The sequence below is a fragment of the Notothenia rossii genome (genome assembly GCF_949606895.1).
Source record: "Notothenia rossii genome assembly, chromosome: 8".
Lineage (NCBI taxonomy): Eukaryota > Metazoa > Chordata > Actinopteri > Perciformes > Nototheniidae > Notothenia > Notothenia rossii.
The window spans coordinates 66467884-66485840 of record NC_136906.1 but is presented as its reverse complement, the minus strand read 5'-3'; the positions used below and the strand labels follow the sequence as shown (position 1 = coordinate 66485840).

The window sequence follows — 17957 nt, the reverse complement described above, 5'->3', positions numbered from 1 at the left end:
CCCACCGTGTTCACACCGCTAAACATCCCCCCCACACACACTCCAGGCAGCGCTCATTTGACGGCAGTGTTTGTGCTTGAAATTCAATTACCCACTTATTGATAGCTCTCAGGGGTGCTAAAGAAGTGGACACGGTGCTGGTGGAGGTGTGGATGATTTCCCAGGAGGCCTCAGTCTGCTCCACACATCTCCAGCTGGATCTATTTCATGGCTTTACTCATCAGCGGCCGACGCAGATGGAGCAGAAGCAGCCGTCATACACCTGCACACACCAGCGCACGCAGACACAACACACAAACAAGTCATTTATTAATGTAGATGCTGACAGTCTTAGAGTCAGAAGACATTAAGTGAGCTATCTAATGGTCAAGAAAATGGCCTTTGAAAATATAAAATGAAATAAATAAAATATAAAAAGAAATGTATTCATATAAAAGAATATATCCCCAGAACAATTGACCTAACCTACAGCAGGAATATGTTTTATTTAAGGGTATAAACACACTGTACATATATTCTGAGTGTCACTCTTTAAATGTTAGCGTACATTGTTAGTGCATTGTGTGTAATGTTTGCATTTTATTTACCCAAGTCCACCATTATTTCTCCACATTGTTATTTTATTAGTCTTATCTATTTTTGTTCTTTAAAGATTATATGATATTTCTTGTACTTTTGTCCATCATGAAAGGGACATCTGTGATTTTGGGCAATGCAAGTAACATTTCCTTGACTAAATCTACGTTATAAAATAAATATTTAGTCCAAACATTACATACATTATATGATATCTAAAGAAAACACTACAAACGTTTGACCTGGGTGCACCACCCTGGCACATGAAGGCAGCCTTGACATACATTATGAATTCATTCCTTACAACAAAATCGACTCCTTGGTAATCCCACCCCTTCTCTGATAATGAGTGTAAAATTGATAATCTATAAAAACCTCCATAAATCTCCAAAGGTTTTAAGGGAAAACTGTTGGTTTTATTGCTGTGGCTTTAGCTCATCAGGGCTTGGCTCAGCACTGAAAGCCACAGGTAGCCCTACAGGTTAGCCACGCGTCTGAAAGTCCCCAGAGGAGCCTCGGCTTGCCGCTGGCCTCGTTCCCCCGCTAATTACAGCACTCATCTCCGCTCTCCCATGAGACGCAACCACTCTGATGACAAGACGCCGCACTGTTTGCAGCTCTGCATCAGCAGGCAACAGCTGGGGCCGCCGGCTGCACGTCAATACTCAGAGGGAGGGGGGGTCGAGAAGGGAGTAATGACAATGTGTGTGTATGTTGGTGGGGGAACCATGATGCATTCATTCACACCAAGCAGGGGTGATTATCCAACTCACTGTACCTTCTGCCCGCCTGACCACCATGGGGTCAAGAGCCTTCAGCCACTCGGCACCCCGTCTCTGGAACTCTCTCCCACAAGACATCCGCAATATGGACTCACTCTCAACCTTCAAATCCAGCCTGAAAACACACCTTTTTAAACTGGCATATTCAATATCTTAATAATTTTTCTAAGCTGATTGTTGTTTTTAAGTCTTTGTTTTTAACTCTTGTATTACTGTGTGATCTTCTTTGTTGCTTGTTTTTAATTATGCTCTGTAAGGTGTCCTGGAGAGCTTTGAAAGGCGCCCATAAATAAAATGTATTATTATTATTATTATGTTGCTTTTTGCAGATAACTCTTGCTACTATAGGCTGCCCCTTCTCAGATGATTAGGCAAGTCATTTGTCGCTTTACTCTTAAACAAGTATTTTCTTATGTTTTAACGCTGAATGACTTACAAGAAACTCAATAGCAAATCTTTGTGAGAGTCAAATTGGACAGACAACCATTGGTCAACAAAATGGTATAAATGTTAGTCGATTTAGATGTTTTTGAAGGAGAGGGCAGCCCTAATTTCTTCTCAATCTGTTGAGATGTATTTCTGCTTTGACTCCAGAACTCAAAAACATGCAGCCTGAGGTCAGCTATACCACATCATGTAATCCAACATGAGTTTTGATTGGAAAATAAAGATGAATCTTGTTGTCCTTTCATGTGACAGGGTCAGCTTACAGCCTACATGTCCCTAAGGATGTCAGGGGATCGATGAGCTCTGTACATACTGTACTCCTCGCAGTGTGATTGCACTGACTGTTCATTAGCAGGACGCTGGGCTTTAATGGTCTGCACGCTTCTGTCGGCCATAAATCTCCAAGACTCCACCCAGGTTTGCTCCCCTGTCTCATCAAAGGGCTGTGAAGAATGAAGTCAGTGTGATGAAAAAGAGAATGAGATTTATCTGCCTCCCTCCTCCTCCTCCTCCTCCTCCTCTTCAACGCACTAAGACGAGCTTGTGAGCGCAGAAAAATGACAAGTGGGATCTCGCCGAGACACACCCGTAGATGTGATGATGCCACTGGATGCGTTTGAGATGCTGATGAGCCTGCAGCTGGCCAAAAACAGGAAGGTCAGTGTGTCTTTCCGCCATGTCCAAAGTGTGTAAAGCGAGTAGTCAAGAGTAGAGACTCAAAGCAGAGGAAGAAAGACAGAAGTGAGGTTTACTTTGTCTGTTTAGACCAGGAGGAAGCAAGAGACAGGCAGCCGCCAAAAGGTACAAATCATGTGGTTGCAGCACAAATACATATAGAGACACAGTAAGTTTATCTAATATCCCTCCGGCATCACTTTACCCAAAAATCAAGCAAAGACCCACTATTTAAAAGAGATGCTAATTCCTTAACAGCACTTGGACAGCTGGCTGAAATTGAACATGCACCACTTCACAATTGTACTTTTTTCCACTTTTCTGTGTTTTTATTCCAAGTGTCCTTATTGTGACATTTCTGTATCTGTGCAAAAACTCCTTTAATAGCCTCTTAAAGAATGTTTTTTTTAGGGGACAACTTGACATTTGACTTCTATTATTACTCCTCCCTTCAAAGTTTGAATGTACTGTATTAGGGGCACCTTGTCTAATAAATATACGGTTTCGCACAAATGTTATCCTAAGGAATTTCTTCACGGTGGGGCGTCACAGTACCTGGTTTCCTCCAAAGAGTGTGTCCTTACTGCAGGGGCTCGGAGTCAAATCCTCCCAGTAACCCTCAGCTGCATGTCTTCGCCTCTCTCTCCAACTGTTCTATCAAATCAAAGATGAAAACAGAGAACAATATAAACAATAGAATGAAGTACCGTCATCAATGATCAGTTAGCCTGTTTTAAGTTAGATACTGAGCCACTTTCTTTGCTATTTTCCCCACAAAATATCTTTTCTTCTTTTATTTAATTGTTTTTTAAACCCTCTTTTAAATATACACCTTAATGATGATTGATGATTTTTTTGTCGGGACCATTTATCAGATACCTGAATCTTGTTTCATATATCTGCACCAGATCACATTTTTTGTTTTAATTGATCAATGATATTTTTATTTTCAAATATGAACAGCGCGCCCCTGTTGCTGGTCCTTCGTCAGTTTAAAGGCAATGTTGTAAATATTTCTTTATACGTTATTTCATTTCATATGTAAAAATTCAAAAATATTAATCATGATTAATTTTTTTGCAGCTAGAAGCAGAATGCTAATAAATAACCTTATTTATTGTCTGATAAAACAAGCTGACAGGGATGAAAGTGCTCCATTAAGAGTCAGATTGAATCTCTCTTTGTATATTCCACCAATAACTAACAGCCACAACCTATCAACACCAGTCGGATGAATCATTATGATTATCTATTATAAAAAGACACCAGATATGTTTCAATGCTGGTTGAAGGTCTAGCTATTCATCTTTTCAGAGGGGCTAATTGTGAGAAAATGTTGTTTGACAGTTGGGTGATGTCATGGTCTGTCCAGCGAGTGTGGGGCAGTGGAGAGTGAAGACATGTTGCTGCGACCCATTCATTCTGACCTTTTTCATGCAGTTCCAGGTCAAGAAATTTAGGTCAGAGAACAATGCACTCTCTCTGTTAGTCCGTAGCGGGGTGCCAGAGACCCTCTCATGCTCCCCTCTGACCCCCAAGCCTTCACATCCAACCACTCAACACAACGTAACTTGGCAGACACATGAAAACACCCTGTGGATTTTAGTTGGGAGAGATGTTTCAGACCTTTGAATAAAGCAGGGTGGGGAGGCACCTTGTGGTTAGATATCACAACTACACTATCTATCTTTCTATCTGTGGATGATGAAGTCAAGTCTTGTGTTTGTGGGAATGTGGGGGTCTCAAAAAGAGAATTACTTTCCATGATAAAAAAAATAACACATCATTAATAATATAGGCTGGTTCAGGTATTTATAAGCAGGCATATTTAAATATTTACCCACTTCAAGAGGAGACTAAACAGTATTCAATTAGCCTACATTTTGGTCTATAAAATGAACAATTACAATTTAGTTGTTTAGTTGACTGACATTGTCAGACTAATACATTTTAAAGCATGATTTACAGTGCTACAATTATTCAAGTAAATGCATTGTTACTTTGTAAAGATGTACAGATGGGTCATTTAAAATGTGGCCTGGTGGCCATTTTTAAAAGGGAGAGAGGGTAAAGAGTAAATGAAGAAAATATATAAAAAGGTGAAATTATAGTCCTGTTAAATTAAACAACACATTAAGGCTACCTACACAAGAGTATTCAAAATAATCCCAATGTACTGTATACAAACAGATCCCAAACAAACACTCTTCGTTTTCTACAGACCTAACGTGGCAGCCTAAGCATAAAACTGATAGATAAATAAAGATGTCTTTCCAATAGCTTTACCGGAGTTAACCAGAAGAGAGGACACTGCTCGGACATTAAACAATAAATAAATAGCGGCATTAAACCTCTCACATTTTAGCAGCAGAAGAAAGGATCACCATGTCAGACTTGAACATGTATAACAATAGAAACTCCACAGCTGGCTTATTGCAGCTGCAGGTTAGAGTACATATCCCAATGTGTTTGTTGTACTACTCACCTGTTTGATGAATGGCATGTTTTTAATGTTTTTAATCCTGCTCCAGGCTCAGTCATCTCGGCCTTTGAGTTTTTCAAACATTTTGAGCTGAATACATCTCTGCAGTCACAAATACAGAGTCCTCTCACAAACCTCTCTGAAGGGAAGGTTCTGCAGTGGACACAGGATCCATCTGAGGAACCACCGTTCACGTTAGGATTGTAGCCACACTACACCCACAATGCACCTGTTGGCAACGTATTTTTTTTTTGTCTTCTTCTTTATCGGTTTTATGGAGCTGTGTTCAGATTGTTTATGCAAAAGAGTGACAAATTACAGACAAATATAAACATGTTTTTTGGCTGCAGTTAAATTTCCCGCCACTAGATGCCACTCGTTTGCTGCTCGATGACGTCACGTTTGTCCAAGTCAAATACCCTATGAGCGAGACTATTTCTCGCCGGGTGCGGTGGCGCGCGCCTGTAATCCAAGTTACTGGGAGGCTGAGGCTGGCGAAGCGTTTGAGCTCAGGAGATCTGAGCTGCAGCGGACTATGCCGATCGGGTGTCCGCACTAAGTTCGGTATCGATATGGTGCTCCTGAGGGAGCTCGGGACCACCAGGTCGTCTAAGGAGGGGTGCACCGGCCAAGGCCGGAGACGGAGCAGGCCAAAGCCCCCGTGCCGCTCAGTAGTGGGATCGCGCCTGTGAATAGACGTTGTAGAGCAGCCTGTGCAATACAGCGGGACCCAGTCTTTTTAACAACAAAATAAAATACTACAACAACATAGACACTCAAAAATTATATTTGTCCACCACAAAGCAGCTTCATCACTGCCTTTTTATCTTCTTATTCTCATGAAAAACCCTCGTTAAGCAGCTGATCTGCGAGTCCTACACTGCCTCCACCCGGAGGAAACCTGAAACTACATCAACAACACAATACTTTTTTGGACATGACGCATTTCTCAGTAACCAAGCTTCCTATCGGATATGATGAGTTTGTTTCACTCATCCCGTTAAGTTATCCTGTTTTTCAAATCAAATCAAGTTTTATTTATATAGCATATTTATAAACGATTTTCGGTCGAGCCAAAGTGCTGTACATATAATAAAAATAGCCTACAGTAGAGACACTTATAGTTAATACAATAGCACAGATTGTTCAGAATATCAGTATGAGAAAAAACGACACCCTCTATCCAAAACATTTCCGGAGAAAACCCACAGTTTAAAGGGAAAAAATGGGTGAAACCTCAGGGAGAGCAACAGAGGAGGGATCCCTCTCCCAGGACGGACAGACGTGAAATAGATTCCGTGTGTAAATCGAATAGATAATACATTTTACAGCATAGGTAGTCCAAATGTTAGGAAATGCATGTGTCTGTAATAAGAAGATGAATCTACGAATATGTCAACTACAATCCTGTGGGAGCCTTCAGGGAGGCAGCATGACGAGACCCAGGCAGGACCGCAGAGACATGTTTAGCCACGATTCTCCAGTAGGGCCTGGCTCATTTCGTGGCATTTTGATCAGAATTTGGATATGGCGTTTACATAGAATATGAAAAACGTGTTCCTATCCGTGTATGAAGTGGTGGCATGTCAATAATTAGATTTACTCAAGAACTAAGCTTAAAAGTAAACTCTAGGCACTTGTACTTTTCTTTAAAATTATGTGCAACTTCATAACTTAACTACATTTCAAAAGGAAAAATGTGTAGTGCATATGATATATTCATATTGGTTTGTATTTGTATACACAGTAAAAAAAAAAAAAAACATCTCCACATTTGGTAATTTTTCCAATAAACTGAATGTTAGATGTTCTTTTATGGGTTGATAAACTTGGCTTACTTTTTCAGATATATAAACTATTAAAAAGAAATGTACTATTCAGAAAGGGGGAAAAATACACACATTTGACTGTAGTTTTAAATGCATGAACACACTGCTGCTAATGAAACGAAATCATTTCCCAATTTGGGATCAATAAAGTACCTATCTATCCATAATATAGTAATAGATTATAATTGCATTACTTTTAAAGATAGTCATTTCTATATAGCAGTATGATGCTGAAGAATGAATAGAAAGGTATAGAAGAAAAAAATGTTGCCCCAAAATACCTGAAAGTATTACAAAATATTAGCACGTTCAGAAACTCTCCCAGTAGAACTCATGTGATACAGCATAGTTTGCCCTCATCAAAAGAGACACCAAACACTGGATCAATCATTATTTAATTTATTTGTTGAATTACAATGGTTAAAGTTCGTGGTCTTCTGGGTGGTAAAGTTCGCTCATCAGACGGTAGATGTACGACGGTGCATGTCCTCCGATGTTAGAGATGAACAGTGTGATGAGTTCAGGGGGGACATAGTCAAAGACCGGACAGTGCACGTTCACCTTTGAGAGAATCTCACCTGAAATACAAATTGTAAAATGTGAGTTCCCCAGAAAATGTACTAAAAGAGGTACATACATTTTCAAAGTTTATTTTCTAGAAGTGAATAGTTCGTTGACTGTTAATAAGCACTTTGTAAGGAATGTCAGTTACCTTCAGTGAAAGGAAGCACTTCATGTGGAGAGACAAACTTATGGAAGGTATCTTCTTCATTCGGGAACTAAGGACACAAAATAGTTTTATCGTCATTTTGCTGTCAGCAGAAATTACAATAATCTGTCAAACTAGAGAGTGTTCTTACTTGAGGCGAGAGCTTGAACATGGGAGCACAAACAATCAGCGGTGTGGAGTGGTGCTTGGCGGCGAGGGCCAGAGTGTGCGTCCCGTTGACGGCCCTCAGACCTCCGTTGGCCAGAACTGTCTGCGTCCCGATGATCACCTGTAAGCAGATTTCCACGCAGGTTAAACCGCATGCTCCGACATGACTGTTTTAAAGCCTTCTTTGGTGTTAAATACCTTATTAACTCGAGACATGACTGCAAATATGGCAGCGTCTGCGATGACGGTTGTTTCAATTTCTGCTTTTGAGAGACTGGTTGCCATCTCATGTCCCTGAAGAGGTGAACAAATCAGATCAGGTAATCATTAATCTCAAAAACACTATTTGTTATTGTTTTTACTAGCTCAACGAAATCTCTTGATTTTCAAACCTGGCAGAACGGGGCGCACTCTGCCACAATGACGTGGAACTTGCGTTTGCGTGCAGCGTCCTTCAGGAAGGCCTCTACGGTGCGAGAGCGGCCGATGGTCATGATGACCTCGTTAGAGTGGATGTGCTCCAGGGCCTGCATCGAAATGTTGTCAGTGGTTCCCTCTGAAAAGCAAAGTGGTGAAGGGAGAAGCAGCAAAACGTTTTATCCTCACAGAATTAACACAGACATCACATCAATTGTATGAAAACCAGCTGACGGATAATGACCTGATTTAAAAAATAATAATAACATACCCAGCTCGGTCAGCAGCTCATTGATGGCCTCGATGACGTTTGCTTTCAGAGCGGAGAAATGCTGCCCAAAGTTCTCCTCGCTGAGTTCTCCAGACGTCAGCAGCTTGTGGAGAGATTCCTGCTGGTCCGTTTCTTCACTGCTGCCTCGAGATCTGCAAGAAATTATCAAATAAAATAAAAGAAATCTTATATCTCTTGTACTCTTTGAACATTAATTTCCTTTTATTTGATAAATATCTTCTTGTGAAAATTATAATGTCATAGAGACCAAACAACTTGTCTTAAAATTCATATCACAAACAAGAAGAAACCATAATAAAAGCAAAAATGTCCGATCAAATATAATGGGCATCACTTTGAATATAACTTATCAGCATCTACTCACATGATTCTTGAGTGTAGGTGCCTCTTATGTGCAATCAACTCAGATATATATTATAATATAGTGAGTGTGTATAACCAATGGCTTTAATCTTTAACCTCTCCAGCCCAGTGACTTTAACAACCGTCCTACTGTTTAATCCTCACCTGGCATATTCCTCTCTGATGATCTTTAACACCCGTCTGATCATGTTTCCAACAGTGGTCTCTGAAGGCTGGGCGGCAATCATTCTCCTCCCCTCTTTACGGAGTATTTCCATCAGATCACCTGAAACCAAGTTCATTAGTTTGGAAAAATGTATTCCGAAATGTTAAAACTTCTGAGGATTCAACTATTATAGATGACAGTATTAGTATCCATCATTGTTTACTCTTATGAGAAGGAAGTGTGGCCAACCCCATCTTTCTTTTTTAAATTTACAAAGTTACACCTAATTACCTACTATTATATTTATCATTGACTTTAAAAAGGTCCCCTATTATGCTGTTTTTCATCAATATATTATAGGTCTAAGATATACAAACATGTCTCTGAAGTGTTTGGCTCGAAATACCAAACAGATTATGCATTTTAGCAATCCCCTCGGTTTAAAAAATGCTGATTCTGTCTGTTACTTTAGATGAAAATAAGGAGCCACTCCCCACGCCCATCTGAGAGATATTTGGTTAAAAATAACACAATGGTGCTCTAGGAGGAGATTCAGGTGATAAGGTGTGTGTGGGGGGGGGGTTACATTGGTTGGTTATTGGCTAATGGTTACACAAGCCAAAAAAACCTTATGACATCATAAAGTGGCCAAAATCCGATCAGCTCATTTTCAGACAGGATTTTTTTTTCAGAAGCTTTTTTCTTGAAACTTTCAGAATCTATTTACACAGAGGGGACACATTTTTATGTATAAAAGACATGAGAAAGTGGATTTTGTCCAATAGTTGACCTTTAAGAATTAGAAATACTGGATACGTACTTGTTAACATCGTTTGGTTATCAAATTATCTAGATCTATATATCTATCTATCTATCTGAAAATATAGGTAACTACGTTTATTTGCTCGCTCAGCAGTTAATTGACAAACTCCTTCCCTTGAACAACAACTACATATTGTACTATATACTATTGAACTCACGAGAAGTTACTATAAAATAAGTAACCACATTCTTGACAGCTGTTGTCGTCGTCGCAACAGGTTTGACAGAAGTCCTCACTGTTCAGCTACGACAGCAGCAACTACGTTAGCTAGCTGTAATGTTGAGTTAAACAGTGAATCAACAAAGGGAGTAGCATTGATCACCTGCGCTGTTCCACCGAGGCTGGGCTGTGATTCTGCGGAGCAGGGACGTCGTTTCTCGGGCTGTCTCGGCCGAGCCCCGCAGCGGTCCTGTCCCGCAGCCTCCACGCTTCAGGTCGGACAGAAACGCTTCAATTCTCTCCGTCAGGTCTATTTCTTTGTCTGGGCCCGGCATAGTTGATATATAAAGGACTTGCTGTCAGTTTAAAGCCTCGACAACTGAAGTATTTCTACCATGCAATGTTTTGACCATGAGGAAGTACTTTCGGAGTACATCCGGGTGACTACAACTGCGCTTTCATCTGATTGGTGGACTGCTGCACGCATCAATTCTATGCTGTGTTAGCAAACAAGACATCCTGAACAGTGTTTAATGAGGTATTTGGGACTACCTTCGCTACAGTTAAATGTCAATACAATTACATTGTTGGTGTGAGTTTAATTGTTCGTGTTTTTGAATGTCTGACGAGGCCAGGCTAAACAAAACAAGCAGAGAATATAATGACAGCCAAACACCGTTGTAACATCAAATTCTGTAACTTCTTTATTTTTCTCTTTTGAAATAGATGCGAAGGAAAGGAAAAACATTGACGCATTTAATTTAACTAATCGAAACACATTTTAAAATTGTCCATGAGTGTTTTTAGATGTTTAGATATTTCAGTTTCATGAGTTTAGTTTAGTGCTTGGTTATGTTCATAAATGAAGTCTGATGGAGTTGTCTTTAGGGGCCCTTACCACCTATAATCCAGTTGTTTTGTGTGTATTAATATGTCTCTAATTTTCAGATTTATCTACTTGTGTCGAAAAGGGTAAGTGTGGGAAACTATTGACACGAAGGGCTGTGGTGGATGTTATAAACAGATAACTCATTGTAGGATTAAGGCAGAGTTGTTGTAACAGGTTAGGTAATTGAAGTCTATAATTTCCCTCAATCAAACAACTCCATGGTTTGCCAAACCAAATATTTGCTGGCAAATTGAGAAAGTAATGAGTCATTCATTTTCGGATTTCAGGCTTACCCATCCTTAAACCTAACCCAATGTTGCAATGTTCCTCTGAGGGTTCATCTTGAGACATCATTTGATCTAAATTGATGGGAAATAAAACACATTGGTCTATACCCAAATGTGTATTTGGTCCCTAGTTACTTTTCTGACCGACAACATGGATAGCTCTTATTTAATTCTTAAGTATATATTAATGGACCACTTAGACGCATCATAGTAAGAAAATAAGCTTACTCACCATGTATTGTGGAGCTGTGATAAAACATGAGCAGCATTGAGCAGCACCATCAAATAATTGTATTAAACACTGTCTTAATGTATTTTATTAATATTATGAATATTTTAAACTTGAATTCACAATAGTGCTATATTACAGCCTATGTTTGTTGTGGGATAAACAAGTTAGACCACACCATTACTAATGTAAATCCATCCAATATTTTATTGAGTAAAAGCCCAACACAAATTTACAAAATGTATCAGTCAACATAAAAATCATTGATTGCGCACAATGCGCATGTTCATTGTTAAAAATGTTCCCATGACAGATGCCTCAATTAATCCCTTTCTAAAACAATCTGAATATTTGCAACCACCCACCTTCTCATGTAACCCAAACCTCAAAAGTATTCTAAAGAAAAGAAGCACGCTGGATGGATCGCCACTGTAATTAGGATGTGATATTTCAAAAAATGTTAGATAATTAAATATACGAGTGTGTAAATAAAAAGGGGCGCACGACTGAAAGGGAATTTCATAAAGTGTTTGGATTGCCTTCTTCACATTTCCTGTCAAAAGCTTTATTTCTGATCCGACAAAAGAAACTTGCACAACTATATATGAATTGAATCATAAAAGTCAGGTGATTAAATTACTTATAGCCATGCAAACAGTATAATGCTGCAACCTCATCCTAAGGACAAGGTGTTATACTTTTGATCGATGACAAATTAATGATCAGGTGTTTCAAAAACAAAACTATAACGTGCATGAGATCATAGAAGTGACCTAATTCATAAATGAGAATATTGCTGACAACTCAAAATCTCCCCCCCCCCTCCCAAAATATACCTGTAGAAGCAACTAAGTAGCATTTACAATATGAAAACAAACTAAAGACACGGTTAAATTTAGCTACCAAACAAGTATGCAAATTAGGTGACATAACACAGAAGTTCAGTTGTTGCTAATTTTATCAACAAAGTAACAAACCACTTTTTCAAATAGCCTTCACTTGATAAAAGGGCAGCAAGGATGTAGTTTGCTTGGCATGGCAAAGAATGTGAATATTAACAGAAGGGCAAAAGACATTCACTCATGGCACATCCATTCAACTGAGCTCAAAATCAAACACAACTGTTCAACTGGTGGTTGAAGGAAAAAGTTCTTATTCAGTAGACTGCAACATTCAAAACAGTGCAGACAGAAAAGTGAAGTACCATGAGATGGATGCATCACACTAGTGCAGTGACATACGCCTGCCTGGTCTCACAGTGCATTTCTCCCTACAGCGCTTTTCATGTTTCAAAACACTAAATAAGCAGGTGATTAATTTTTTTCAGAGGACAACCTTGGTTTCTTTTACAGACCTTGAAACTAGAATTTGAGCCCCTCAACCCCACTCGTTGTTGTTTGCTGAAGCTAGTCCAAGGAGGGTGGATGTTGGGATGTGTTGACTGACTGGCAGGCAGCTTCCCGCGGTGTAAGGAGCCTCGAGCCGCTTTACTCGATCAGCTTCTTTGCCTTGAAGAAGCGCCGCAAGTAGAAGACCTGCCATGTAGCCAGGCCAATGAGACAACACATGGAGAATATGCTGAAGTACAGCACACGCGTGTTGGTGGACTCTAGAGTTTTGGGGGGGGGGGGGGGGGGGGAATGATAGGTAACAGTATTATTGATCGAGGACAAAAACATTGAATTTAAGTTTCATTCCCTAAAACCTGATACTTGTCAACACTGGACAGACACTTTGTTTTTATTAATCTTATATTTCGCTACTACTAATTCACGATTTAAGCTGCATGTTAAATACTAGTAATATGGGAAAAGCATTTTCAAACTGCAAGACTGTCAACCATAAACTCTGACATGCTAGAAATCATTGTCGAAGGAAAAAAATGTAGGCGCTGTGACCCCTCTTGAATTGTACATCAAACAACAACCATCAATAGGGCAGGAATGTACAGGTAGCTGTGGGCAAGCAAAACAGGATAAAAATCTGTCCGATTTAAGGAAACTAAAAACACATGCAAGGAAGATTTGTAAGTACTTGCTCAGCTCCAACTTCATGAATTGCATTGTTTTGTTACCATTGGTGTCCCGCATCTCCTCCTCTCTCTTCTTCATGTAAGCAAAGTCATTGACGATGGACTCCGACAGGTCCTCCAGTCGCCTCAGCTCCACCTCGAGAGGCTTCAGCTTCTCCACCTTGGCAATCTGGATCGACAAAACAGAAGTTCACAAATTCAGCAAAGTGATGGCAGAGATGTCAATGGTTAAAACGTTTAAGCAGTGCCATTATATACTTTGTCCAGCAGGGGTCGGTCTTGGGCTTTGTATTCAACTCAATTGTACCGACACATATTGCACATCAAAAATGTGCCTCAAGGGAGTGTACACACCTCGGGGTGTTAAAACAAAGTTTGTTTTGCTATTTGCTCCCATTTATTTACACTGGAGAGAAGGCTGCCTTTTAACTCTGGTGTGAACTGAACAGCTGCACCCACTGAGAAGGTGGAGCAGAGAACAGACCAACCACAGCATTATGAGATGCTGATGGACGTGTACAAATTAAACTGTGAATGTGAACTAACTTTTAGGCTAGTTGTGGCAAATATTTTCCCTCTAGAAGGAACTTTTCATCTGTGAAGTGTTGACAATGCAGGACAGGTTCCAAAACCTGTTCAGTGACTAGTTTACCTGTCAGTCCATGTGACTTATGTCAACTTGTGACATTTTTGTGTGCGAAGCGTAAAACTAAAAAACAGAAACACCACATTGGTCTCTCTTCCCTGGACTAAATTGACCTTACTCTAGCCTTGAATTGTGCAATAGCAACAGACATGGACATTTTCCAATTATTTAATTTGCAAAGGGAAATGTGCCTGATGTGGAGCATGCATCTGCCAATGAACACATGCAAAAACATTGTGTGACAGGCAGGAACTCTTTCAGGAAATGTACTAAATACCAAGATAACGTGTACCGGCCAGTTTGCAAATGTGCTCAAAAGTAACACACCCTCCTACGTAGGAGAATACAATCTCAGCTCCACCCTCTTGCCCAGAGACAGGAAAGCCCACTTGAGCTTTCCCTGAACATCCTCCTCCTACACACTTGCTCAGCGAGTGTGAAAGAACATCATTAGTGCACCATGTGTGGGAAGGGAGGCGATTCTCAGCAAACCGTGCTTTTCATCACTTCTCTGCTTATTAAGTATTGCCTAGACAGCCACAGTGGAAAGTGAAATCTATTCTCTGAAGAAATTATGATGCACAACAGTTGTGCCTATTTAGGAAAATATGAAATAATTTTTGAGGCAAAGAACCTCCTTCACAGATGTTCCTTTTTATACACACAGGGATTTCTTGATGTCATTATCATGTTTTAAGAATAGACGCATGCCAATGCCACTAACGCAGCCCTAGGCACCCACATTGCTGCCGTCAGCCACAAGTATTTAATGTGGCCAAAAGGTACCGGAGAAGAATGTTCTTGTTTACAATCCTCAACTTGATTTATTAATCTCATTAAGTCATTGCATAGTTTGATGTTGTGCCACAACAAGGAAACAGTGAAGGGATTGTATGTCTCTCGCATCTCTTCAATGGGAATTTATTTAGTTTGTAACGATAGTTTGATGAATGACTGCCTCTATCCTGACGAGGGATGGAGGCAGCAAATGTAACCAAGTGGTTGAGTCAGCAATTTTTGTATTTAGAACATTTGGGTGCATTCTCACACAGGCTCATAACATATGGCCATTGGTTTAAATGAGCCTCTAGCTTATTCGTTTTTCAAACCTGAATGTGTAGTGAAACCTAGGTTGCGATTAAAATTATTTTTATGCTTAGGAAGGTTCTAACCGTGTGAAATGAGCCAGAAATGTTAAGTCAAGGCCAGGAAAAGAGCAGGTCGAATTCTCTAAATGCTAAGTAAATGTGCTTCAATGCCTTGTGCCTTCTAGACCAGCCTTAACTAATAGAAAAACGATAATGCTGTCCCACAGTTCCTAGCGACCGCACACTTTAGGGGTGTGATTGTATATTGGTTAGGAATCCTTACTAGAATTGTACGCCATTGAGTGTGTCAAGGTATCTATTTTGTATGCATTATAATCAAGTTGCTCTAAAAATGAAAAACAGTTGCATAATTTAAGTGCAGTCGTATTAGCATAACAATATGGTTGGCTTCTTCTTATTCTTTATGAATTGTCACTCTCCAATCCTAATGTTTTTGACATCAAGGTCAAGGAAAAGCATTATATTATTATATTTGACTATTTTACCACAGTCCAGTAGCTGCAGACAGAACGTCTTTGTCTGCAGTGTTTGATTTATACAAACAAAAGCAAGCAAATTGTTTTGAATCCAACGCTTACCTCTTCATAGTTTTTGGCTTCCACACCATGCTTCATGTCCAGATTGACCAGCTGGTCAGGCACTCTTCCAGTCCCTGATTAAAAGAGCAGACATTTTAGCATATCATGCAATTAATTTGTGAAGAACATTTAAATTGCAAAGATGTTCTACCTTTCCTATGCAGATGTTAATATACATAAAACATGCCAACATTTTTGAATTTCTATCAAATCTTTCCATATGACCACAACAGAAATATCACCTAAGGGTTACATGTCACTGTATGTGTTGTTAGCAGTTGTAGAATGTATATCTATTATTGAAAGAATAATGTCATTGCATTTGTTCATAAATGTAGTGCACAAAAAAACATCCTGGTTTTCACGGTTAACACACTTACCCATGGGTGACTTGCTCTCAAAGCACACTTCAAACATGTCATAGTCCTCTGTGGTGAATGCAAACTTTCCTTTGATTGCATCTTCCTTGGAGTAAAGAGTGTGGCTGGAGGAATCTGTGATCTAGAAAGAAAGGCAAAATATGTACATTAATAAACTTCATTGCTGAAATCAATTCATATAAAATAAATCCTCCATCAAAAAACGCGAGGTCAATTATACTCTGGTTACAGCATTTGAAAACTGGGGATTTAATGATATTAATTTTATATAAGGTGAGGTGATGGCATAAAAAAAGCAATTTAAGGATTTCCTCTTCAATTCTTTGAAATTATATTGGGCATTTTGTTACATTTAGATTAAACTATTTACAAAAATTGTAAACAAATATAACTGACTTGCAGCCAAAATAAGCGGCATGAAACTATTGTCAAACTGAATACCGGAAAACCCAGAAATTATGGTTTACATTTCACAGCTGTTAGAACATGGGAGTCTATTTTATAGAACTACATCAGAAATGTTTGTACGATGATTTAACGGGTTCATAATGAAGTGAGGACAGATTCACTTGTATAATAAATGGAAGAAATCTTGAGACCTAAGCATTTAAATGGATAAATAAGAGTCTATTCAGGCTGTCATTGTAACTGAGGTGGCTAATGTGCTAATGCTAGCTTGTGACTGCATTAGCTGAATGGCCAGTAAGACTGACGTGTAACAGCAGAGACAGTGACGGGAATACTTCACATGATAAAACACAAAATAACTGTCACATTTACACCTACAATGTGTGATAAAGAGGACGTTAATTGGCGCCAGAGTAAATTGAGTTTATGTCAGGATGAATTCTTAAAGGATAAGGTTGGCAAGCCCTGACGTTAGCTAGCTTACTAGCAGCTAAAACCAGGAAGACGTGTTTTTCGGGGCCTTGGTTAGCTACAATGCTAACAACAGTTGCACACACTTCATCCGACCCCTATCGACAGTTAAGACTATATTAACAACATATATGGATAGTACTTGTAACTACTAGCGTGATAAAACATAGACTTTAACACACTGGCGTCATTTCGGCCTCAGCACAGGCTGGTTACGTTGACTGGAGCTAGCCGCAGGTCTGTGCTTACCTTCAGATTAGTTTTGGTGTTCGCCTGTTCGCTTATTTCATACTCCCCCGTGACGAGGACGTCTTTGTGGATCTCCTCCCGTAAACACTTTCTCGAGTTGACCGGTAAAAAGAAAGAAATTGAGAATACCGATTCAATAAGAACCGGTAACAACAGCAGCGCAGCAAGTCGAACCATGGCTACCCCTCAACCAACCGACCGACCAACCAGCCCGTGCCAGCCAAACAGTTTAACGCCGAGTTCCAGCTCACACAGCCGGCCGGATGGAGCTCTGCAGCGCCGCCACTGACCCGGAGGAAGAACTACCGTCTTTAACTAACGACTCTCCTAGGTTACATTGAGATCACACAGAGTAAGACCAATGCATTGTATGGACAGTTGTAGTCCAGCAGCCTCACATGTTAGTGATTTTAAACATTATTACAAATATCAAAACATAATTAAATTGGTAAGGTTTGAAAAAAATATCCAGTACATTAACTCATTGCTATTGTGGTACACTTTTGCTGTAGGCTACTTGCACCTCTTTTGGATACTTCCATTGTATGCTACTTATATATTCAGTGATGTAAAGTAATTAATTACATAATTTACTCAAGTACTGTCCTACTTATGTACAATTTTGAGGGACTCATATTTGCACTTTAATTGAGTTACTCAGGTCAGTTTAAAAAAAAAAAAAATGAAATTGGCAACGTTTGAAAAGAAAGCTCCAGCACATTTTCTCAAGTAGTCATGTGCTATTGTGGCCTACTTAATTAGGCAGTACGATACTTGCACTTCTTTTGAGTACTTACATTGTATGCTACTTC

At 39.6% G+C, this 17957-nt stretch overlaps 2 protein-coding genes across 2 annotated transcripts; both read right to left on the bottom strand.

Moving 5' to 3' along the window:
- Positions 1-7174: 7174 nt before the first annotated feature.
- Positions 7175-10341, bottom strand: eif2b2 (eukaryotic translation initiation factor 2B, subunit 2 beta). Its single transcript, XM_079641677.1, has 8 exons — positions 10031-10341; positions 8885-9005; positions 8357-8508; positions 8061-8224; positions 7867-7962; positions 7652-7789; positions 7504-7570; positions 7175-7369 (listed from the first exon to the last, which is right to left on the bottom strand). The coding sequence occupies exons 1-8, from the start codon at positions 10200-10202 to the stop codon at positions 7212-7214; spliced, it is 1068 nt and encodes a 355-aa protein (XP_079497803.1). The 5' UTR covers positions 10203-10341; the 3' UTR covers positions 7175-7211.
- A 1115-nt stretch (positions 10342-11456) lies between these two features.
- Positions 11457-17410, bottom strand: tmed10 (transmembrane p24 trafficking protein 10). Its single transcript, XM_079644714.1, has 5 exons — positions 17146-17410; positions 16018-16138; positions 15638-15711; positions 13347-13473; positions 11457-12881 (listed from the first exon to the last, which is right to left on the bottom strand). The coding sequence occupies exons 1-5, from the start codon at positions 17320-17322 to the stop codon at positions 12760-12762; spliced, it is 621 nt and encodes a 206-aa protein (XP_079500840.1). The 5' UTR covers positions 17323-17410; the 3' UTR covers positions 11457-12759.
- Positions 17411-17957: the final 547 nt, after the last annotated feature.

What these genes read in the sequence shown, in the direction of transcription:
- eif2b2 (XM_079641677.1), bottom strand. Translation starts at nt 10,202, where the DNA reads ATGCCGGGCCCAGACAAAGAAATAGACCTGACGGAGAGAATTGAAGCG. An exon ending in TGAGCTGCTGACCGAGCTGG is followed by an intron (nt 8,225 to 8,356) that starts GTATGTTATTAT and finishes TTTGCTTTTCAG; the next exon opens with AGGGAACCACTGACAACATT. An exon ending in TGTTCAAGCTCTCGCCTCAA is followed by an intron (nt 7,571 to 7,651) that starts GTAAGAACACTC and finishes TTGTGTCCTTAG; the next exon opens with TTCCCGAATGAAGAAGATAC.
- tmed10 (XM_079644714.1), bottom strand. Translation starts at nt 17,322, where the DNA reads ATGGTTCGACTTGCTGCGCTGCTGTTGTTACCGGTTCTTATTGAATCG. An exon ending in TGAGAGCAAGTCACCCATGG is followed by an intron (nt 15,712 to 16,017) that starts GTAAGTGTGTTA and finishes TCTTTTAATCAG; the next exon opens with GGACTGGAAGAGTGCCTGAC. An exon ending in AAGCCAAAAACTATGAAGAG is followed by an intron (nt 13,474 to 15,637) that starts GTAAGCGTTGGA and finishes TTGTCGATCCAG; the next exon opens with ATTGCCAAGGTGGAGAAGCT.